This window comes from Podarcis tiliguerta, assembly GCF_965153285.1.
Source record: "Podarcis tiliguerta genome assembly, chromosome: 10".
Classification (NCBI taxonomy): domain Eukaryota; kingdom Metazoa; phylum Chordata; class Lepidosauria; order Squamata; family Lacertidae; genus Podarcis; species Podarcis tiliguerta.
The window spans coordinates 21,172,993-21,196,951 of record NC_139543.1 but is presented as its reverse complement, the minus strand read 5'-3'; the positions used below and the strand labels follow the sequence as shown (position 1 = coordinate 21,196,951).

At 41.0% G+C, this 23,959-nt stretch overlaps 1 protein-coding gene across 5 annotated transcripts in view; it reads left to right on the top strand.

Moving 5' to 3' along the window:
• CFTR (CF transmembrane conductance regulator) overlaps window positions 1-23,564 on the top strand; it is an 86,557-nt gene extending 62,993 nt beyond the window's left edge. For 3 of the 5 annotated variants that reach the window (XM_083399330.1, XM_083399332.1, XM_083399331.1), the window contains 6 exons: window positions 846-1,088; window positions 2,964-3,119; window positions 11,599-11,688; window positions 15,807-15,979; window positions 17,031-17,136; window positions 19,935-23,564. In XM_083399330.1, coding sequence (XP_083255456.1) covers window positions 846-1,088; window positions 2,964-3,119; window positions 11,599-11,688; window positions 15,807-15,979; window positions 17,031-17,136; window positions 19,935-20,141 — 975 coding nt within the window. In that variant the 3' untranslated portion in view covers window positions 20,142-23,564. The remainder of the gene's footprint in view (window positions 1-845; window positions 1,089-2,963; window positions 3,120-11,598; window positions 11,689-15,806; window positions 15,980-17,030; window positions 17,137-19,934) is intronic. The other 2 variants (XR_014502064.1, XR_014502065.1) reach the window with 2 other exon arrangements.
• The last annotated feature ends 395 nt before the right edge of the window (window positions 23,565-23,959 follow it).

Here is a 23,959-nt window from a genome sequence, read left to right as displayed (position 1 = left end):
ATTAGTTATTTCTTGCCACTCCCCTAGCTCCATTAAATCAGCTTTTTTTTTTTTTTTAATAGAAAGGGAACAAGGCTTCTTCCCTTTCTTGCCTTCTTCAGAGTCACAATTTCAGTCATCGCATGATTGGTTTTGTCCCGGCTACATTCTATCTTTTCATTTACCACTTAGTGGTAGTTAATGAGCAAGCCATTCACAGCTCATTTATTTGAATGAAGTTTTTCTTTTATTCTTTTTGCTTGCAACAACTCAGTAGTAGTATGAGCAACATATGGATAACTGAGTGGCCTTTCTTTGAACTTTCTGACCAAAGCAAATGAATCAAAAGTGCCAATCAGGACTTAGGAACAGTGTTTTCTGAAGTCTGACGGCATGACAGCCACACAAGCAGAAAAACAACCAGTTAACCACAAAGACTTGCAGTACTTTCCCACCATTAACGCACAAAGATTCTTTATCATGAAGTTTGCTTTCCCATGGTGAACAAGTCCCATTGTTGTCCTAAGAGCTGAAAGGTCAGGATAAACTAATAACTGTCTTTTAGAAACTCTTTTTAAGAATAGCCCTGCTAAAGAATTAACTGTGGAAGAAGCAGGCTACTGCTGCTCATCTTAACACTATCACATACAATTAATAGGGAATAGATAGATAGATAGATAGATAGGTTCAGAGAACCAAGTACTTTATCCTCACAATTTATACACTACAAAGTAAAGATTAATTTGTTGACATCAAATTCAGTAGGGTGAAGTTTGTCTGCTTCTATGCCAAACTATGTGTGTGTGGGGGGGGGGGGGGAACATGTTTCAAAAAATGACTTCGGTGGTTCTTGGTCTGCTTTTCAGATGCGGTCAGTGAGCCGAGTATTTAAGTTTATTGATATGCCAACAGAAGAATCCAAAACTGCACCGTCTTTGAAAAATGGAGAGCTTTCACGCACCCTCATAATTGAGAATAGGCATGCAAAGGAAAAGACTGTCTGGCCATCGGGCGGGCAAATGACAGTGAAGAATCTCACGGCCAAGTACATAGATGGAGGATTGGCCATACTCGAAAATATTTCCTTTTCAATAAGTCCAGGACAAAGGGTAAGAATGTTTTCAATTAAACTCATTTTACTTAATCCGCTGTCAAGCAAGTGCCACCACTATTCCTAAAAGAAAAGTAATACTTGATTACTAATCTGAAGCACGTCACAATAAATATTCAAGTTATTTTAATATGCAGTAAATCATGTAGCAACATTTCACAATAATTATTCACATTATTTTAATATGCAGTGAGTTGTGCAGAAACAGAGGGAAAGCCATTTCCTACGTATTTGGAAAAGGAACCCACAGTTTCTAGAAATGCTGGGCATAGATAGAGCAGAGAGTTAATGAGAATTTTCCGTAAAAGCATGGAGGATGGGTAAAATATCCAGAAAATAAATTTTATTTCCTATTTCTGTACATTTACCTGATTTCACTGTCTCTTTGTTTCGCTGCTTGTCTGGTGGGAAGCCTTGCTAATGAATATGTAGGTTTGTACATAGAAAAGAAAAATATAGGGTAGTGTGCTAGTAACACAATATCAAACAGAAATTGAAAACATTGTAGGTGAGATACAACATCACACCTGCAGATACAATGGGGTCTCTTGCCTGCCCTGCCCCCTGCTGTCTCTCAACCCTCCGTAGCATATTTGGGGGCATACAGGGGACTGAAAGAGGAAGAGGAGACAGGGGAAGTCCTGTTTGTGTAAGCAGAAGTCTGAGTGAGACACCCCTACTGAATATTCTCCTATGACACTATTAATAATAATAATAATAATAATAATAATAATAATAATTAATAATAATAAATTTTATTTATACCTTGCCCTCCCCAGCCAAGACCGGGCTCAGGGCGGCTAACAACCAATAATAAAAACAAGTTGATTAAAATACAATTTAAAAAACAAGATTAAAATACACCATTAAAACATTAGGATGCAGCCTCTTCACAGGAGGAGAAAGGAAAAAGAAAGAGGGGGAGGGAATCAAATTGGCTCCAAGCCAAAGGCCAGGTGGAACAACTCTGTCTTACAGGCCCTGCGGAAAGAAATCACATCCCGCAGGGCCCTGGTCTCATGAGACAGAGCATTCCACCAGGTCGGAGCCAGTGTTGAGAAGGCCCTGGCTCTGGTTGAGGCTAATCTGACTTCCTTAGGGCCCGGGACCTCTAGGGTGTTGCTATTTATGGACCTTAAGGTCCTCTGTGGGGCATACCAGGAGAGGCGGTCCCGTAGGTACGAGGGTCCTAGGCCGTGAAGGGCTTTAAGGGTCAAAACCAGCACCTTAAATCTGACCCTGTACTCCACCGGGAGCCAGTGCAGAATGATTTTATTGGAAATCAATAACTTATATAGAAACATCGTTTAGATAGATAAAGCTCCTGGCTGGCACTTTGGTGCCAGAATAACATACAATATTTGCAGAAATGAGTTTCAATAATAAAAATAAAATAAAATAAAATAAAATAAATGAGTTTCCAATTTTGGTTGGAAGCAGGGGTTTTTTTTTTCAGCCGGAACTCATCAGAACCCAGTTCCTGCACCTCTCAGGTGGGCACCATTGCCATTATAAGAGAAAAAGGGAGGTGTTCATGGTGAGTTCCAGCTCTTCTTTCTCTAGTAAAATAGCACTGGTCTGAACTATGAACTATGAATGAACTGTGGTTCATATGACTGGACATTTGCCCAATTTTGATGCCAAGGGGAAAGTAGCAAAACTAGGGCAAAAATATGTTCTTGTTATAAGGACAGATTCTACCATATCATCAGAAGCTGTGCACATTCCTGCTGTTACATTAATATTTATGGTTTCAAGCCCATCTCAACACAAAACATTCTTCTCTGAACTGCTCTTCTGTTAATTTCTAGCACGCAAATGATTAATTTATGAGAGCGGTTTCTTCATTAATTTATGTTTATAAATATTGCAGGTGGGTCTTTTAGGAAGAACTGGCTCAGGGAAAAGTACGCTGCTCTTTGCTTTTTTAAGACTCTTGACCACAGAAGGAGATATTCAAATTGATGATGTCTCCTGGAGCACCGTCTCTGTGCAGCAGTGGAGAAAAGCATTTGGAGTAATACCTCAGGTAAATTTACACTAGCCTGTAAAATAAGTTTTTACATAAATCAATCTGCCCCAAATTGTACTTTGTTGATACACAAAACTTCAAATTGATTTAAAGTTAGAAAAGTGGAAAAGAAATAAAACCAGACCAGACTTAAGAGTAGGACAGAAAGCGTATGCTTTCTTGTCTTCCCTGTTTGCAGGGCCTTCTCTGTAGTGGCACCCTAGTGATGGAATTTCCTCCCCCGGATGCAAGGATAACTCTCACAATATTGGGCTTCTGTCATGAAGTAAAAATGTATCTGTTTACCCAAGACATTGGTGGAATTATGTTAAAAGATTAGCAACTTCATAGCTGAGTTTTGTAATAACTCTTGAGTCGATGCTATCTGAACCCAGCAATGTGTTAGTTTTTAGCTTGTCAGACAGGCCCACACCTTAATTTTCTATCCCCGCTATTTACCTCAGTTCCTTATACGCCTTTCTTAAGAAAGTTAATCCGGTTCAAAGATCAATGAAATTGTAATAAAGGATTAATTCAGCAATTGCCTTTTCCTTCTTTAGCACATCTCCCTTGTCATTCCAAGGTCTGTCTGCCTCCACGGCCTGTTTCCTGCTTCAAATGTATTTAAATAATGTTCAAGTATTGTTCTTAATGCTTTTATCGTTATTATTTTTTGCATCCCTTATTGTCTGCTTGCATTCCTTTTGCCCAAGTTTGTGTTCCTTTGTGCTCTCCTGACATGGGCAAGTATTCCATTTTCTGAAGGAAGTCTTCTTAGCTTCTTAATAGCGGGTACAGTATCTTCATGGCCTGGGTGGTACCTTTCCTGGTCTGCATTCCAGTTAAGCTGCTATTATTGTGGTTTTTTGAATACCTCCCCAATCATTCTGGGGAGATTTCACCATCTTGACTTTCCTATTCAACTTCCTTTTTACCAATCCCTTCCTTTTTTTAAACTCCTCTTTGGAAGCCAAGTGTGACTGTGCTGGACTTTCTTGGCAATTGTCCACTTACTACTTACATATCTCTTGAATTTACTAGTGCTGAGGTCATTGTTTCTAAATGGTTGAAGAACACCACAGGTCTCAGGGGCCACTTAAGTCCAGAGCCTGGTCATTTCCATGACAAACTTTTTGTGTGGAACACTGCATTTGAACCCACTCTTCAATAAAAATACTGAAGTGTTTGCTCTGTGCTCAGGCTAACATACCTGTTCATTTCTTACTAATGGTAACTGGCTTAACATAGTCACATTCAACACTTGCCAAGAAATTTAAAGTAATTCCTCCAAGGTTCTCAGTTACTGATAAATTGGTGTGTCTACTACCTTCCCTGCTGCACTTTTAAAAGTAAGCAACAGAACAAAGAAAGCCTTTTGTGTTCCAGGTTCTAACCAGATTTTAATATTTATTTGCTCTTTCCCTGTTCCCCGGAAGAGATGCAAATTTATTGTTAAAACTCTGGAGGCTACGCTCAAATGTAACATCCTGTCCCTCAGTTCACTATTTCATTTTTAAAAAATAGTAAGTTTTTCCTTGCTTACTCTCAGTGGTTTCTTTCCTTCACGGAGCTTTCTTACACTGGATCATGAAGGTGGTTGAATTCGTTAGGTGACCTTCCTCTAACTCCTGCTGTGAATTGCAGTGGTCAACCATTCAGGAAGGATTTCAAGAAACCTCACTAGGCTCTCCCAGGAAATTACTTAAATTACTTCCACATAACATAAATTTCTTCTCAGTGGCAGGCATTAGCTCTCCAACACTTCAAGGCATTAGAGTTCAGTCAGTGTGTCTAAAAAGAACTAGGAACTGACAATATTGTGTGCCTCAGAATTGTTCTGACTTTCCTGGAACCGCAGTCTACTCATATCACTTAAATGAACTTCATACCTGTCTACTTTCAATGTGTAAAAAATGGAGTACAGTTGCAATTTAGTGGCCCTCTTGTGTTACTGCCTGTAAAAGACACAAAATCCTTGTCAGGAAGGAAAAAGGAGTCTCATGGCAACACTAAGCATTGTTCTTAGTGGTCCATCTTTCTCCTATTAGAAAATAATGGGAAATGAGAAAAGGGAAACTTTGAGAAGAGCAAGTGGCAAGACAATGCTTACTTAGCCAGTGTGGTGTAGTGGTTAAGAGCGGTTGACTTGTAATCTGGTGAACCGGGTTCGATTCCCTGCTCCTCCACATGCAGCTGCTGGGTGACCTTGGGCCAGTCACACTTCTTTGAAGTCTCTCAGCCCCACTCACCTCACAGAGTGTTTGTTGTGGGGGAGGAAGGGAAAGGAGAATGTTAGCTGCTTTGAGACTCCTTAAAGGGAGTGAAAGGCGGGATATCAAATCCAAACTACTACTACTACTACTACTACTACTACTACTACTCTTCTTCTTCTTCTTCTTCTTCTTCTTCTTCTTCTTCTTCTTCTTCTTCTCCATTTGGATACAATGCTAAGCATCAAAGAATGCAGTTTAGGGTATGTGTGGCTTGCTAGCATTAGCAAGAAGTTGAACTTGTAGTACCTTCTACAATGGTACCTCAGGTTACATACGCTTCAGGTTACAGACTCCGCTAACCCAGAAACAGTGCTTCAGATTAAGAACTTTGCTTCAGGATGAGAACAGAAATTGCGCTCCGGCGGCACGGTGGCAGCAGGAGGCCCCATTAGCTAAAGTGGTGCTTCAGGTTAAGAACAGTTTCAGGTTAAGAATGGACCTCTGGAACAAATTAAGTACTTAAGCCTAGGTACCACTGTATGAGTTTACAGAGGTCATAAGTAAGGTTGAAATGAAGTATAGTTTTTTTAAAAAAATATTAAACAGGGTGGTTCACAAAGTAAAAATGCAAGATAAAAAATACACAAAATACATAATAAAAACAAGAACAAAGCCCGCCCGCAAACCAAGAACTCCCTTCTTATAGACAGTTGCTGCTTTTAATTACAGTTGCATAGTATTCATATATCCTGTGACAAGAACAGTTGCAATGTAGGAAATCCAGCAGGAAACAAGAGAGCAGCAACAAAAAGTCAGCATTACAATGAGCTGAACCATCTGCTGACCTATACCCATGAGCAGAACTCCTAGGGAGATCAATAACAACTCTAAATGTTGGGCAAGGGACCAGTATTGAGATTGCTTCCTGTAAGGCATCAATCCTGCAATATACTTCTTGGCTTATGCTTTCATCAATGCCCATAGGAGTCAGTGCGTCCAAGGGATGTTTGGTCTATGTTGAGATCAGATCCCAAAAGACCTGTAATTTCCAGTTATGTAGTGTTCCTGTTCAGTGCTCTCCATGGTTGTTGTTGTTTAGTCGTTCAGTCGTGTCCGACTCTTCGTGACCCCATGGACCAGAGCACGCCAGGCACTCCTGTCTTCCACTGCCTCCCACAGTTTGGTCAAATTCATGCTGGTAGCTTCGAGAACACTGTCCAACCATCTCATCCTCTGTCATCCCCTTCTCCTTGTGCCCTCCATCTTTCCCAACATCAGGGTCTTTTCCAGTGAGTCTTCTCTTCTCATGAGGTAGCCAAAGTATTGGAGCCTCAGCTTCACGATCTGTCCTTCCAGTGAGCACTCAGGGCTGATTTCCTTAAGAATGGATAGGTTTGATCTTCTTGCAGTCCATGGGACTCTCAAGAGTCTCCTCCAGCACCATAATTCAAAAGCGTCAATTATTCGGCGATCAGCCTTCTTTATGGTCCAGCTCTCACTTCCATGTGTTCTCCATATTTGACAGCTAAATGACAGTGTCCATTGATGACTCTGTGAGGCCAATGTATGTTGCATTCAGGAGGATGCAACAACACTGAAAAGGGATGAGAGAAGTCATTTGGACTGCCAGATTCATCTAGAGATCTTTAAAAGCTCTGACCACAGGAAAAGCACACACAGATTAGATTTCCACTCAAATGCTAGTATATTAAAATCAAATACCCTGTTCCCACAATGAATGTATACAATGGATGCTATGATAAAGGAGAGTTGCTCATAGTGTCTGAATAGGATGGAAGTGACAGCGGCTATATTAACCCGACAGGAGTTGCATCCTGTTCCATATTTGCAGTTTCCTTATGCAATATATAAAAAAAATAGGGAGATTTTGGGATTTCACAAGCTTTTGTCTGTTTGCATGTAAAGTTTCCCGTTCCCTCATTTCCCCCTCTTCCTTGTATCTCTTCAATGGATTTTGATCTGAAAGGTGTGATGTCAGTTAAATGTTTGGCTGGATTAAGAAACTAAAGGAAATTAATTCTGAAAATTACTTTACAAAAGAAGCAGCATTCCTAGGAAAGTCAGCTGAATTGGCACGTGAAAACCTAGTGTGGGCAGCATTTTGTTTAGAAGTATCACCTGTGCCATGAAGGTACCTTTCTCTTCTGAAAACTGGTTTGTTCACTTCTGTTTTCTTTGCCACCACAGGAGTTCAAAATATTTAAATTCCTTATTTTAATATGCAGCAAACCAAGTGTAAACAGAGGTATGCCAGACATAGCTTCGTCTCTTGCCTTTGTGCCACCACACCCAGTAATCTTAAAGAAGCTAATCCCAAATCAGATAACACCGCCATCTTTAAGAAACCACTGCCCCACATAAGAAAACAAAAGCCGAAATGTACATTCCCTGCCTTAGGGAAGTTACCGTATTTTTTGCTCTATAAGACGCACCAGACCACAAGATGCACCTAGTTTTTGGAGGAGGAAAACAAGAAAAAAATATATTCTGAATCTCAGAAGCCAGAACAGCAAGAGGGATCGCTGCGCAGTGAAAGCAGCAATCCCTCTTGCTGTTCTGGCTTCTGTGATAGCTGTGCAGCCTGCATTCACGCCATAAGACACACACACATTTCCCCTTACTTTTTAGGAGGGAAAAAGTGAGTCTTATAGAGCAAAAAATACGGTATATTTCTCATCCCAGGGAAAAATATACCTGCTGAAATACAGAGAAAGAACCTGATATAGTTATTGCTAACTAAACAACACGCAGTACCTTCTGTAGTTTCCAGGTTTCTAAGCATGTTCTCCAGAATAGTTCTGATGGAATGAACTGGGATTTACTCCTAGATAACGCCTGAAGTGACAGCAGTTCTGGAGAATTAGTCTAAGGCTGCAATCCCATGCAGACGTACTGGAGAATAAGGCCTTCTGAACTCTGTAAACACGCCTAGGGTTGGGTGATAAGTGTGTTACTGCAAACAAGCCCATATGTACTTGATATGTTTGATAATGACCATGAGACATGCCAAAAATGACACGTTTGGGTATGGCAAGTACAGTTGTGAATCTGTCCTTAGTCAGATTCACAATTTTATTTTTTTAATCTTTTATATTTATGTATATGCTTATTTATACAGTGGTACCTCTGACTACAGGGACGCGGGTGGCGCTGTGGGTTAAAGCCTCAGTGCCTAGGGCTTGCTGATCGAAAGGTCGGCAGTTCGAATCCCCGCGGCGGGGTGCGCTCCCGCTGTTCGGTCCCAGCGCCTGCCAACCTAGCAGTTCGAAAGCACCCCTGGGTGCAAGTAGATAAATAGGGACCGCTTACTAGCGGGAAGGTAAACAGCGTTTCCGTGTGCGGCTCTGGCTCACCAGAGCAGCGATGTCACGCTGGCCACGTGACCCGGAAGTGTCTTCGGACAGCGCTGGCCCTTGGCCTCTTTGAGTGAGATGGGCGCACAACCCTAGAGTCTGTCAAGACTGGCCCGTACGGGCAGGGGTACCTTTACCTTTTACCTTTACCTCTGACTACAAACTTAATTTGTACCGGAGGTCCATTCTTAAGCTGAAACCATTCTTATCCTGAGGCGCGCTTTCGCCAATGGGGCCTCCCGTTGCGCAAGTGCCTCTGGCACACGATTTCTGTTCGCATCCTGGGGCAAAGTTTGCAACCAGGAGCAGATACTTCCAGGTTAGCAGAGCTCATAACCTGAAGCGTTCGTAACCAGAGGTACCACTGTATGCTGCTTCTTGGGCCTAGAAAGGGCCCACAAAGCAACTTACAATAAAAACAATTCAAATACAACACAGATAGTTTAAATACAATAAAACAGTGATATTGAATAAAATCAAGAAAGAGATAACAGCTGCAGCTTAATCAACGGGGGAGACAAAGACTTTAAATCAAAATAAAAGTTAGATTGGAAAATATGGTGCTCTCAAACTCCATAAAGTTGAGAGAGAGAGGAGACCAACTAAATGTATTTAGGGATGAAGTTTCACAACCTAGTGTCACAGAACGGAAGGCCCTGCTTTGCTTCCCACCCACCAAGCCATGGAGGGTTATGGGATGCTAAGAATCCCTCTTATATTTAGCCCAGTGGGTGAAGGGGATTCTATCAAAGGACCTTTGGATATCCCAGTCCCAAACGATTGGTTTTCACATGTGCAAGCAGAGCCAAGAATGTCATCGTAATAATCCCTGCACAAATTATCCGAAGGAGCCAACTATGCCGTCATTCACATAACCTAACTTCTTCCATTTTTACTCACATAGCCAAACTCATTGGATCATCAATTGCATTGTATGGAAATACGAAGCATAAGCGAGCTTTTACATTGCAGATAAGAGGTCATTCGCTTTTGGGGTGCTTTCAGCACATTTGCAAAGTGGAGAAACTTTTGTGGGCTCCACAAAACCCAACAACCCAGAACTCTTCAACCTCTTCTGTTGGTTACAATGAAATGCTGCTTTCAAGCCTAATTTCAGGCAGGGTCCCGTGGGTGTCAAGGAAGGCCTTTGTGGGCACCTGTGTTTTTGAAGGCACCAGGTTGGTGACCCTTGTTCTAGATGGTTGTAGCTGTTATGTCCAGGCCAGTTCCTATACGAACTGAAATAGTCTTTGTTACTTCTTTTATTAGTAATGTAAAAGGGATGAGGAAGAGGGGAAACGATCACCTTTCAGGCTTTCCAATAGGCAGTGTTTATTCAGCGGGCACAATGGAGGGGAAGTCGTAGCAAAAGCCACTTTCTCTGAGAGAAAAATCTGCCAAGGGCTTTCGGTGACGCAGAAAGTGTCACATTCTCCTCACCTTCTCAGAGCAGTTGTGAAAGAGTTACTGTCATCTGAAGCGGAATAAATCATTCCTGGCAAGAGTGATACAAAGTCTCTCACACTGCTTAAAGAGATTAAGCAAATATTGAATTTGGACTGTGTCGTTCTCCGCCCCCAAGACACAGTTTCCTGTGTGTGACTAAGAGGTGTCCATTTCTTACCATGGGAGAAGCAGGGAAACAGCTTTCGCTTCATTGACAGACAACAATCTCACTGGCTTCAGTAGGAATTAGGAGCAGGATGTGGGAAGATAAAGCATAGCGTTAGAATATAAAAATGCATCTCCTCTACTTCCTTACCTACCGTGACAGGAAACAGAAAGCAGCAAACAGAAAAATGCACACCATAACTTCAGTTGTGCAAGACTCCTGCGCTAATGGATTATTGTTACCGCTTTCCTCACAGAAAGCCTATCACATTCTTGCTATTATGCAGGAGTTTTGTTTCACTTATTTCAGGGTCAGCGATTCATTGCCTTCCAGATGTTGCCAAACACCAGGTCCCATCATTACTGACTGTTGGCCTTCCTGGCTGGGACTGATGGGAGCTTAATTGCGGCAATATCTGGAGCCACAGTTTCCGCTCCCTGTATTATGGAACAAGATAGTTTGGGGCAATTTTGAGCAGTACTTGTTGTCTGGATGGGGTCCCGGAGAACAGCAAAGCAAAAATATCAGGGAAAGTAAATAGAGCCAAGGATACGATTTGGTGTGATGAAGTGGTTTCCTCATTGAGAGAGGTGAGGTTACAGGGAACCAGGCAGAGGGCCTTTTCGGTAGTGGCACCCGCCCTGTCGAACACCCTCCCAGCAGGTGTCAAACAGATAAACAGCTATCTGAATTCTAAAAGACAGCTGAAGGGGAGGTTTTTGATGCGTTTTTACTATATTTTACTATATTTTGTTGGGAGCTACCCAACAACCCAGTCAGGTGGGTGGTATAATAGGGTGGCGCTGTGGTGTAAATCACTGAGCCTCTTGGGCTTCTGATCGGAAGGTTGGCAGTTCGAATCCCCGCGACAGGGTGAGCTCCCGTTGCTCCCTCCCAGCTCCTGCCAACCTAGCAGTTCAAAAGCATGCCAGTGCAAGTAGATAAATGGGTACAGCTGTGGTGGGAAGGTAAATGGCATTTCTGTGTGATCTGGGTTCCTTCATGGTGTTCTGTTGCACCAGAAGCAGTTTAGTCATGCTAGCCACATGACCCGGAAAGCTGTCTGTGAACAAACGCTGGTTTCCTCGGCCTGAAAGCGAGATGAGCGCTGTGACCCCATACCTATCTCCCACCTGCTTCCACTAACACATTTAAAAGGGAATAGGATGTTAATCAGCCAAAGTCATGTTTGAAGAGGAACAGAAAATGGCTGTTTTATCAGCTATAGCCTTAGCTCTTCCGCATAAATTCTGCTAACAGGTTTTTTTTAAAAAATTTGTTTTGTTCTACTTCCACAGAAAGTGTTCATATTTTCTGGATCTTTTCGAAAGAACTTGGACCCTTATGGACAGTGGACTGATGAAGAACTATGGAAAGTTGCTGAGGAGGTAGGTATGCCCATCTTTGTTAGTTATGTTTTCAGGGAGAGCAATATAATTCCCAAGTGGTCAAGGCATGACAAGGGACTCAGCTACATTGGCAAAGAAAAAGCGCTTTATATGTGTTGTATATGCATTATAACACTGTGGCACCAGATGGCGCTGTGGAGTTTTGTTTTGCCAACCCGATTTCTCATACAAAGTTTACGCGTTTAACTGAAACGTTTTTTTGATGTGTCTGGATCCAGCCAAGATGGCCCAATAACTTTGTCACTCCCCTCTGATAAGATGTTGCGGATCAGACTTTTCCCTTCTCCTAGATAAATTGCCGTCTCATTAAGGAAAGGGTGGTGTGGACAACTGCAAATATTTGTTGCTCATTTTCATTTAGTATGTCTGCCTTGTGCATTTTTAAAACTACTTTAAACTTTGTAATCATATGTAATTCAATTCATTTGCTGATCAGGTAAGGAAGCAGAAATATATGTATTTATTTATTTACTTGCTTGCTTTTTTGCTATATTTATATAGCTACCCCATAACAAAAGTTGTCTGGGCAACTCACAAGACAATGAAATAAAATAGCACAACATTAAAATACAATATAAACCACCATAAAAAACAGTAAAAAATGTTTTTTTTAAAAAAACAACAACCTGAAACACAGTATAAAACTCAGTTCAAAACTAACATAAATTATGAAACAAAATAATGGGTGAATAAGGATTGTATTCACCTGGTACTGAAAAGACCATAAAAATGGAGCCAAGTGAACATTTCCAAAAAGTCTATTCCATAACCAGGATGCCACTCCCCCTGAATGCCTAGTGGTTATCCAGTTTATTTCATTTGGCTGGGTACTAGTGTATCAGTAGGTTGTAATTACAAGACTTAGAGAGTGGCCAGTGGTCCTCCCATTCACCCCAAAATGGTTCTAGCCTTTCTCAAGTGCTCCAGTTGAGGACTTGAAAGAGTTCCTTGTGTTAGAATTCCTGCTCTGTGATTGCAGTCATGGGATTGTTGTCTTTCGCATGACGGTGTATGTTTTGATTCCACATACATTCCAAGTGGGAAGTGACAGGATGTTTGTTACTGTGCTCTGTGAAGTGGGACTATTGTCCTTTGTTCTTTCTCTTTGCTGTCTGATGGTAGAGAGAGAGGGAGCCATGTTGCAGTGCTCCGTGTGTGTTTATATGTAAATAAACTAGATTAGCCAAAATGCTGAGTTGCTGAGGTCTGTCACGCAAGTTGCAAAGATTCTGCGGATCGCTAAGTGTGCCGATGTCTGTTGGCATCGGTCGCTGTGATGTTCGGGCTAAAGAAAGCTTTTGACTCTCCCAATGATTGACCAGGAGGGAGAGAACATGCCAGTCAGGCATGTGTCTCTGCCAGGGTCCTACTCGAGTGTAGGACAAGCTCCTGACACCTTGTAGCATCTGCTTGAAAGCAGGTTCAAGGCTGTGCCTTTCTCAGTTCTGTCCAAACGTTTTTCCAAGGCCACATACATTTGGCACTCCTACCCAGTGGGAGCTTACTTGAAGTTGCCTCCACCGGGAGCTGACCAGGGTCCTGATTTTTGGTACTAGACCACTTCCTTGCAAAGTCTCACTAACACTCCTACAGGATCCTGCCACATACAAGGTAAGCAGCAGTAGGAGATTGCGGAGTAAATTTTCCCAACTGGGACACAGAATATGCCCCAGAATCCCTTTGATGTAAGGCCATTTCTCTCTCAGTGGAAGGAAAATAGAGAATGCCAACTACAGGGTTGGCATACTCTTTTCCGTGGTTTGGAGATGTGTTGGCAAACTGGGAAGGCTATGAACCATCTGGATCCGTCCATTCCTGGCCCACTCCTTTACAGAGTTCAGATATTGGGAAAGCAAATGATCTGGAAGTTTCCAGGGTGGCAGTTGGACCTCTTTAGAGAGGGAGATCCAATGCTTCATTGAATCACCTCTCAGGGATCATAGATCACAGAGCCCATTGTTTAAAGAGGATGCTTGAACTATTATAAAAAAGTTCACAATAACTCTTTGATTTAAATTAGATCGGGCCATGTCTTCCATCGTTGTTTTGCCCCCTCTTATATTTTTGTGTGTGTTTTGCTTCCATAACTGTTCATACCACATCTTCTTAGTATTACCTCATAGCCTTCATTTGCTATGTTTTATTTTCAAGCTCATTCAACATCTGCACAAACGCTTCTTTTTGCCAAAACATCTAGTTGGGTGCCTGCTGTTAAGATGTTGTAGCACAGCACCGCTTTTAAATATGTTTTAATATATGATTGAAAATGTGGGTCACCACTCATAAATAAAGTGAGGCAAACCTCAAAAGAAGATAGAAAATCTATTTACTGAAGCACTTATGAAGATATGCTTCACACACACATATATGGAGAGGGAGAGAAGCAGCTGAATTCTTTTTCTCAGGAATATATAAATCAGATAGGGAATCACTGCATTTAAAATATTAACAGGTTGTTGTTGTTTTTATATATAAAAAAACATAATTCCTATCAACTTAAGGAGTACAAAGGAATATACAATAAATCTAACCTACAAACCTTTAAAGATTTGTCTTGATTGGTTGGTTTATTTTTGAAATTTGGGCTTCTTTTCTGTCAACCATTTACAGGGCTGTCATGGGCAGGGGAAGTTTTGGTGGAGGAGGAGAGTAATTTAGTAACACAGAGATCAGATATACCTACTGGAAGAGAAGAGCGTAGCACTATTTATTTAGAGTACAGCGCTATTAATAAATGGCACTATCCCAATCTTTGTGCCTGTTTTGAAAATAGATTACAAGCATGGAGGAAGAATCTCTCTAAGTATAGCTGTCACTGAGACAGAGCGCATGATGTAATACAAATACTACAAGCTAAGTATCTTAGGAAGAGGAGCGGATAACATGAAAAGTTGTCAGTGTGGACACCTTAGATTAAATCCAATTAAATGGCCCCTATTATCCAACTTTGAATTTGGCTGTCAAGTATGCTAATATGTGCAGTCTACGCAAGGTGTCTGTTCCTACTAATTTTATTTATAAATAGCTTAGTAAAATAAATCTCCCCTTTGTGTACCTGAAATAATTAACCATAATTCACAGATAACATCAGAAAATATTAAAAGCAAATATACATAGCTAAATTATGTGTCTGGATAGACTTGCTGAAACAAAGGTTTTAGCAGGTGCCGAAAACAGTCTAAGCAAGAGTGCCTGCTGAATGTGAATGTTAGGTCTTTTTAAAAAAGAGAAGCTTGGCTATTAATTGAAGCTCATAAAATGTGTGTCCCTATAGTACGTCAAAAGATACTTTTTACTAACCTATAAATTTGTGCTGCTCTCAGTTACGTGGTGTAATCCCCTTTGTGTCTAATTGAAATTCTGGTAAGGCCCACTGACCACAGTAGACATTTAAAAATGGCGACCATTTGTTCCAGATGACCAGTTATGGGAAATGGATGACACACACATTTAGAGGTTTTATCTAGTGTAAGTGTGGTTAATTGGCTGAATCCAGTGCTGTACCATGCCTACCTTGACTGTTAAAGCAGGTTTCAAATTATAGTCAATGTTTCCTATTAAGAAGGAACAATCGTTGTGGTGATATAAATTATGCGATGGTGTATATATCATTACTATTACTCACAGATTAAATAGATTTCAACATAAGCTCACCGTTTCTGATGAATCTCTAGGCCTTAAGTATATATTACTGTTTATTCTGAACTGAACCTATTAAACTATCAAAGGGAGAAGTGCAGGGCACTCCTTTGTTTTCTGAGTGTTCCTGAGATGGCATCTCTGTGTTCTGTTTCTGTGGCTATAATCTGTAGCATTTGTAACCTAGAAGTCATTGTTTAGGAGATGTCCCTAAGCCAGGCAACCTGGCTAACACATCCAACTTTTCAAAGTCCATTTCCAATATCATCTTATCATGTGACACAGGAGGGTGTTATTTGAGAATGAAATTGTCTGCATCCCTTATCATGTGGGTCTAGATGCCTAGTGCTGTGGATTAAGGCCAAATAGTCATAACTTTTGCAAGAAAGAAAACCAATTTGTGTGAAACAGAATGCTTATCTCCCGCTGCCTCCCAACCCTATTCTTATCTCCTTCAGGTTGGACTGAAATCTGTAATAGAGCAATTTCCAGGCAAGCTTGATTTTGTCCTTTTGGACGGTGGCTGTGTCCTCAGCCATGGACATAAACAATTAATGTGTCTTGCCAGATCAATTCTCAGCAAAGCAAAAATTCTTCTTCTGGATGAACCAAGTGCTCATCTTGATCCTAAGTAAGTATGAGACAAATATTTTGTCCAGTTGTTTTCATACTGGAATAGAATAAAACATTATCATGTTAATAATAGTAATTCTCCTTGTTTTACATTTGCCATCTGACCTCTGCTGTATACTTCCAGTGAAAGTGAACTTGTCACCTTTTGAGGCAGTCTATTCCACTTTTAAATGGCCAGTTCCATTGGGTAGATTCTCCTAACATTTAGTTGAAAACTGTTTCCCAGGCATTTTCACCCATTGGTTCTAGTCCTGCCCTTTAGCCCAACAGAGAAAGCTCCACTCCCATTGTTTGTGATTATTATTATTATTATTATTATTATTATTATTATTATTATATTTGTAGCCCACTCATCTGACTGGCTTCTCCCAGCCACTCTGGAAGCTTCCAACAAATATAAAAGCATAATAGCACATCAATCATTTAAGCAATTTCCCTATACAGGGCTGCCTTCAGATGTCTTCTACAAGTTGTATAGTTATTTATCTCCTTGGCATCTGATAGGAGGGCATTCCACAGGGCAGGTGCCACTACTGAGAAGGCCCTCTGCCTGGTTCCCTGTCATTTCACTTCTTGCAGCGAGGAAAGTGTTGCAGTTCTCTGAAGACAGCAATCATGTCTCTTCTCCAGAATAAACACCCCTACCTCTTTTAACCATTCCTTATAGGAACCCTCACCATCCTGGTCATTTTTGGGGGTTGCCTTAGGAGAGGAAATTACTATCAAGGTGGTTTAACTCTGCAATGTCAGCATAGAGCTTCTGGTTTCCTACAGCAGATGTTGACCCTTTTCCAACCTTGTCTGGTCAAAGCAAGAAGTGAATGAAAACAGTTACTTTAGAACAAAATACTGAGCAACTACTTCAGTTGTTGCATTGCAGGAGTAGTCACTGTAGCAACAGTAGGTGTCATGCTGACATTTCATCTGAACTGAAACTTTCCTATTGCAATGCTGTAAAAAGCCTAACAAATACTGTAAAAGTGTCAACTGCATGTAACCAAAAGTTTATATTGCATTCTTCTGCATATTAAAACTTGTTTACGTTTCAGGACTTTCCAAGTCATTAAAAAGACTCTCAAGCAGGCTTTTGCAAACTGTACAGTAATACTCTCAGAACACAGGCTAGAAGCACTAATGGAATGCCAGCGATATTTGGTGAGTGCCTTTCAAGAATTAGGCGCTATGTCTGAGGTAGATCCAAATAGCTACTTTTAGGCATGAGTAAGGGCTTGGACGCGGGTGGCGCTGTGGGTTAAACCAAACAGCCTAGGACTTGCTGAACAGAAGGTCGGTGGTTCGAATCCCCGTGATGCGGTGAGCTCCTCTTGTTCGGTCCCAGCTCCTGCCCACCTAGCAGTTCGAAAGCACGTCAGAGTGCAAGTAGATAAATAGGCAGGAAGGTAAACTGCATTTCCGTGCGCTGCTTTGGTTCACCAGAAGCGGCTTAGTCATGCTGGCCACATGACCCAGAAGCTGTACGCCGGCTCCCTTGGCCAATAAAGCAAGATGAGCGCTGCAACCCCAGAGTCGGCCATGACTGGACCTAATGGTCAGGGGTCCCTTTACCTTTAAGGGCTTGGAGCATGTCCAGTGGTGTTTGTTCTGGACTTCTTTCATTTGAATAGCAGGCCCTGCAATATCACAAGCTGTGCTTGTATGCTCTGGTCCAAAGACACCATGGACATGTGCAAACTTTATATCCCAACCAACATGATGTTCTAACAGGTGTAAATTATATGTGCTTAATTAATTTATTTTTTTTGCATGAAATGGCTGTTTACAACACTGCTAGTCACACTTCCTAAAATATGGTGCACCTTTGGAGCCAGAAGTCTAGTTTTTGAGCTTAATCCAGAAATACACATTTCTCAGACGAATTCTTTGATAGCACAATGTTTGCGTTCTGTGCTATCCCAATAAGACTTACTTATGGAAATGCACAATGTACTGTAGGTATTCCCCTCCACCCCCAAATAATCAATACAATCATGCCAAAGGGCAAATAGAGTATTTCAAACAAGATGCTTATTGACACTTGAGTTGCTGTTACCAGTTTTGTTGCTCATAATTTTTTTATTGCCTGGTTTAAACTGTATTTTGGGATTTTCATTTATATTGTTTTGATTGTTCTATGTAAACTCCTTTAGGTCACCTTGTGGCAGGAGGTGACTTATAAAAGCATTAAATAAATATAGACAATAGTTGGAGAGCAAAGTATGCTATGCTAAGGTATTTTCTCCTTCCTTATAAAGCAGAGGAGAATTTTCTAAGCACCTAGCAAGTTATGTTAGGAACTGTGATTCTGGAGTCTCAGAAGGAAACTGATCACCACTTTGAATGCCAATAGTACCTGGCTTGATACTGCTCATCTTCCAAATTCTTTCACTTCTATAAAAGAGAGATATGAAGAAGGAAATGCCAAGTTCTGTATCAAAGTACTAACCGTCCTGGACACAACTGTCTAATACATGATTTACAGTTTTACTTCTCAGTTCTGATAGCGAGAACACCTAAGTCAACAACAGCACAAACTGTTCATGCAACATTTTTCACAGCCGCATTTTCTCTCTCCTACTCATGCACACTAGGCAGATAGAATAGCTTCCCAGGTAGACACATTTTTAAAATGGTAAACGTTTTCCAAGTTCCAGTGTTATTTCCCCATTATCACCCCTCATTTCTTGCACACATATACGTGAACTTTTTGGGGGAGGGAGGAAGGAAGGAAGGGTGCAAAAATTACTCTTTTCATATTATAATATCTCCTCTGAGCAGCTGCACAAGGCAGTCTGCCTAGTGAAATACAAATAAATGGAATGCCTTATATCATGCAGTGGATCTGTCAATGAACAGAGCGAAACAATATAAATACTGGTCGTTATCCAACGCATTGCTTGTGCAGTGGAATTCTCCCTCCGCACATGTGCTCTGTGCCCATCCCAAATGTGCTCTGGAGGGCTGTGGAAACTCCTGGAACAGATTTCGGGTGTGGGGGGAGAGGGGAGAGGAGAGGATGAGGAGGTTTCATCGTGCATACAATGGACACTTACCCCTTCCACTGGGTTATTGCGAATCCTTGCTCTCAGTCACCATCCCCAGGCAGTGAAAACAAAACGCACATGGCCAAGTGGTCATTGAAGGGATTCCCCTTGGCTGCCTGGGTAGCTGGCTCAAGTTCCTGCCAGCTGCTGCAATTCAAATTGGCTGAAAAGGCATTGGCTGCAGGTATATATGGGCAGCCAGCGTGGTATAATAGCTGGCAGCGCCTTCCTACCACAGTGCATACAAAAGTTATTGTGCTGACAGAACAAGTTAGTGGAATGCTGCCCACTGTGTTGGGCCCATGGAAATATCCTGAAGTAATTTTTCTAGAATAAGAGGTGGCGCAACTCACCATGAACACCTTCTTCATTCTCTTAGAATAGCAATTGCACCCACCTGAGAAGTGTCGGAACTGAGTTCCTATGAGGTCTCCCTGGAAAAACAACAACCCCTGACTATGGCTGTATCTACTCTCACCTATTAAAAATATCATTCTTAAACATCAAGATGGGGAAAAGTCCCATTTGGTTTCTCTTTCACTTCCTTTCCACAAGTTCTACCTTGTGTCTGGCAGGGGTTGCTCTGCAGCACCCTCTGGTGTCACATTTTAATGACGCACATTGAAAAAAAAGAACATATGGCAATATGGTTATCAGAACCATTCCCTTTTAGCGTTAAAAACCATGAGTGTAGATCTGCCCTATATCTGAATTTAAGATGATTTGGCTCTGGGCAATGTCTAAATGCAAGATTTCCTGGGAACAGAAAGGGTGGAATGTAAATGGAGTAGCTATTTCAATTACTAACCATAATTCAGTCCTGTAATTGTGTTATTGGCTTAAAAAATAACCATTCACAATCCAAGCATTGCTCTTTTATAACTGCATTGTACCCAACCTCTTCTTAACTAGGTGATAGAAGAGAACAAAGTCACGCAATACGAATCCATCCAGAAGCTGCTCAGCGAAAAGAATTCTTTCCGTCAAGCCATCAGCCATTCAGATCGTGTCAGACTCTTCCCGGTGCATCCCAGGAACTCAAGCAAACGGATGTCCAGGCCTAAAATTAGTGCCTTGCAAGAAGAAACCGAAGAAGAAGCACAAGAAACCCGGTTGTGAAAATTTATCGAGGTGCTGTCTCGTTGCAATTTAACAGGAAGCATTCTGGGGAAATGTCAGAACAGGGCATTGTTGAAAATTGCCACTAAAAGGAGTGCGAAAGCAAGCACATGAATATGTATATATCTGTGCAAAAAAACTTCATTCCAAGGGCCAATTTGATTATGAAGGATTGGTGCGTTAGGCAGTATCCCTCCCCCCCCGAAGCTGCCCCCATCTCTTCTGCTTCTTGTGCACATAGGAAGGTCTTTCATCAAGATGGATGATCGAAATTTCCAAACATTTCAGTTGTATTAGCTGCCTCTTTAAAAAGAATGTGAATGTCATAACAAGCATATCAAAGTCCACACTCATCTTTTAAAAGTGAATCCATAGCTCTCACTACAAAACAGTGAAAAGCCTGCTTTTCTGTGTAAAAAACAACAACAACCCAGCCTTTTTAAAAATGCATTTTGGGGCGGTTTGAGATCAAGAGTTACAAATGCAGGTCATGAATTCTATTTATTATTAGACAAATTATAAATATTTAGGCTGTCAACTAAGCAGCAGAGACATTTATTTTCTGTGTCAGGAAGAACATAGCAATTACCATGCTTTTGTTCTTGAAAGTGCTGGGCTTTTCAAGTCAGTGGTGGTTGGTGTGCAAAACTGCTGTATTTGTGGGAGAATGAGAGCATCAAACAGGAAGAATTTCACAGTTTCTCCTAAATTCTGTAGTGGAAAAGACATGGAAAAGACATGGCCAGACATTTGGGTTCATTCTTTTACACAGTACAGAGGTTCTATTCAGTTGCAAACAAATTACTTTTTATAAAACATCCATGCTTGTTCAGAACATACACAAATTAGAAAGTTGAATCGAAATCAGTTACTTAAGTTGTATTTATTTGAATCAAGCCACTCTAGTGAAAATCAGTGGGCATTTGGTCAGTTGTATTAAATAGAATTATAATATTGCCCTAGACGAATGTAGACACCTTTAGACCAAGTATATTTCAGTAGATTTTCAAGCATTTATGAACCTACATTGCATGTAAGTACCGTAGGTGAGGGGATTATGCATTTTTTTAAAGGAAAAAAGAATCTCATTTATATTAGACTCACTATATGCAATAAGCATAGACCTGAAGTCAGCAGAAGCTAAGTACACAAACTGTAGGTTCAAGTGTAAACAATGGTTTATGCTCAGCACTTTCTGAAATAAAATGTCAAGGAAAAGCAATATTCTACAGAATTGTTGCATTTAGGTGAGTGAGAAAAGGGGAAAGCCACAGTTTAGAATATGCAGATCATGATGAACACAAAATGTTAGGACACAAAATGTCTAGGTAAAGATGACAATGGGAATTTTTACGCTTCAAACGAAATCTTCCAAACTTATTCTAGCAATCTTATTGAGGTTGATGGGGGGGGTGGGAGCGGACATTTTTTCAACTAGTATTTTTAAAAATGAAAATAGCAGTTCATCTGCAAGGATGAAAGAGGAATTGACTTTTGTGATGATCTTCTTTTATACGGTTCCATTTTGCAGTTGACGGGACCTTCCTTGGAATATTTATTTAATATCTTTATTCAGAGATGGGAGAGATTCGCTTATTAAGAAAATCCTGTATTTTAAGAGGAATCGCATATCACAAAGACTATATTTGTATACGAATAATTGTTATATATTTGAACAACAAAAAATATTTTTTAGCTTGAATTTACTATGTGTTTTAGAAAAAAACTGGAGTATGGGCAGTAGCCCCACAAATGTATCAACTGCTGCTTTGCTTTCTTGTTGTTGTCTTAATTTTAATATACAACGTGAACATTGTATTGAAGAAAATGTGAGGCTCTAACCTTGTCAGAGCTTTTTCCTCCTGGTTTAGACCCAGTCCTGTTGCAGTAGGTGGAACATTGGACATATGTAATGGAGATGTGGAGCTTTTGTTTCATAGCAGATCAGACCTAGTTCCAGGTCTTGAAGGATCCTGAATAAGCCACTCTCAGCGAGTTCTGGAAGAAGCAGGCAGACCTGCCAGATGCTGGCATTGCCCGTTGTAGGGCGAAAACCCTGCTTGTTTCAAAACCAAGGAGATTTGAACTGTGTTGCTAAAGAAGGCTAACGTGTTCTGCTTAATTAAAATAGTTTTTAAGAATTAGTAACATGATCCTTACATGGCAGGGCTTAGGCAGGGGGATAGTTTGGCACTACTATTCCGTTGTATCTTCTCTGGACGTTGACACTGGCCAATGGCTGTTTCCATTTGCTGTACATACATCTTTCTTATAGGAGGAGAAATCCATTTCCCAGGTATAGCTTGAATCCAGAGTGAAGACGTACTAAAAAAAAAGTGCACGTATGCCAGGGAGCGATGGTGCTATTTTACACTGCCAACTGTACAGAAATTATCTCCTTGCACGGCTTCAGTTGTATGGAAGCCCTATGGAAGGCAATGCATTATCCATTTTGGTTCCATTTATTTCAGTAGTACTTAAGAGCAAATCTGGACGTCAGGCCTGTACGTGTGAACTAGGTGTGTCCCCCTACACAGAAAGCGCAACATAGATGCAAGTGTGCTGTGAATTGTTAGACTAAAGGAAGTACAGTGGTACCTCGGGTTAAGTACTTAATCCGTTCCGGAGGTCTGTTCTTAACCGGAAACTGTTCTTAACCTGAAGCACCACTTTAGCTAATGGGGCCTCCCGCTGCTGCCGCGCGATTTCTGTTCTCATCCTGAAGCAAAGTTCTTAACCCGAGGTACTATTTCTGGGTTAGCGGAGTCTGTAACCTGAAGCGTATGTAACCCAAGGTACCACTGTACTTCTTTATGTAATGCAGTTAATCTGTGGAGCTCACTGATGCAAGGCATGGTGGCTTTCTAAGGGGATGGGACAAATTCACGGAGGAGGCTATGGAATTATATTAGTCATTATAGCTATATGGAAGCTCTAGGTCCATTGCCAGTCTGCTATTGAATGCGAGTGGACGATCAATAGTGGAAAAGGGTCTTGCTTATGTCTTGTCATGTCTTGCTTATGGACTTCACAAAGCCCAGTGTTGGAAACAGAACATTGGACTCATATCACACTTTACATTCTGTGTGCTATGCATTTGTGGGTGTGTGGACACAGGTATAAGTGACTCACTTGCCCAATTCAAGTGTGGGTACATCATATACACAGGGGCCTGTGTGCAAAGCAGTCCATAGCTGTGATTAGCATTTGCTGGATTGTTGCCATTGTATGTATTTGTATTAACCCACACTTTGTATGTAACAAGCTACAACACCTGCCATTCAGGTGGCCATCAGGTAATACAAAAAGGTACTAAGCGGCTAGGTCTGGAAGAAATAAATAGAAAGTGAATTTAATTGCAAGCAAGTTTCATGATGCTATTGTGTGCAATATGTCAATAAAACAAACATGTTGTGTACTGTCTCTCTGGCATATGATAACACAAATTATATCCAAGGGTGTTTTGGGTAAATAAGCCAAATGCATATTCTGTTGTTGGACCATCGAAGCAAACAGAATTGATCCTGTTCGGCACACAAATATCCAATATACCAACAACTCTGAATCCTTGTGTATTCTGAAGAAATGTTCTTCACAAAGTGTTTGCTTATAACTTTTTTTGCTTTCTTGTCACCAGATGGTGCTGCAGAACCGATACACTTTTCTCGTGCTGCGTTGTCTCCAGAGGGAGAAACACAGAATCTATACAGCTGCAAAAATGCAGTGCCTTTTTATTGGATCACTTTTTTGCAGGCAAACATAGATGCAGGTTATTTTAGGCTACACAAAATTCAGTTTCATTCAGTAGCCTCGCTAAA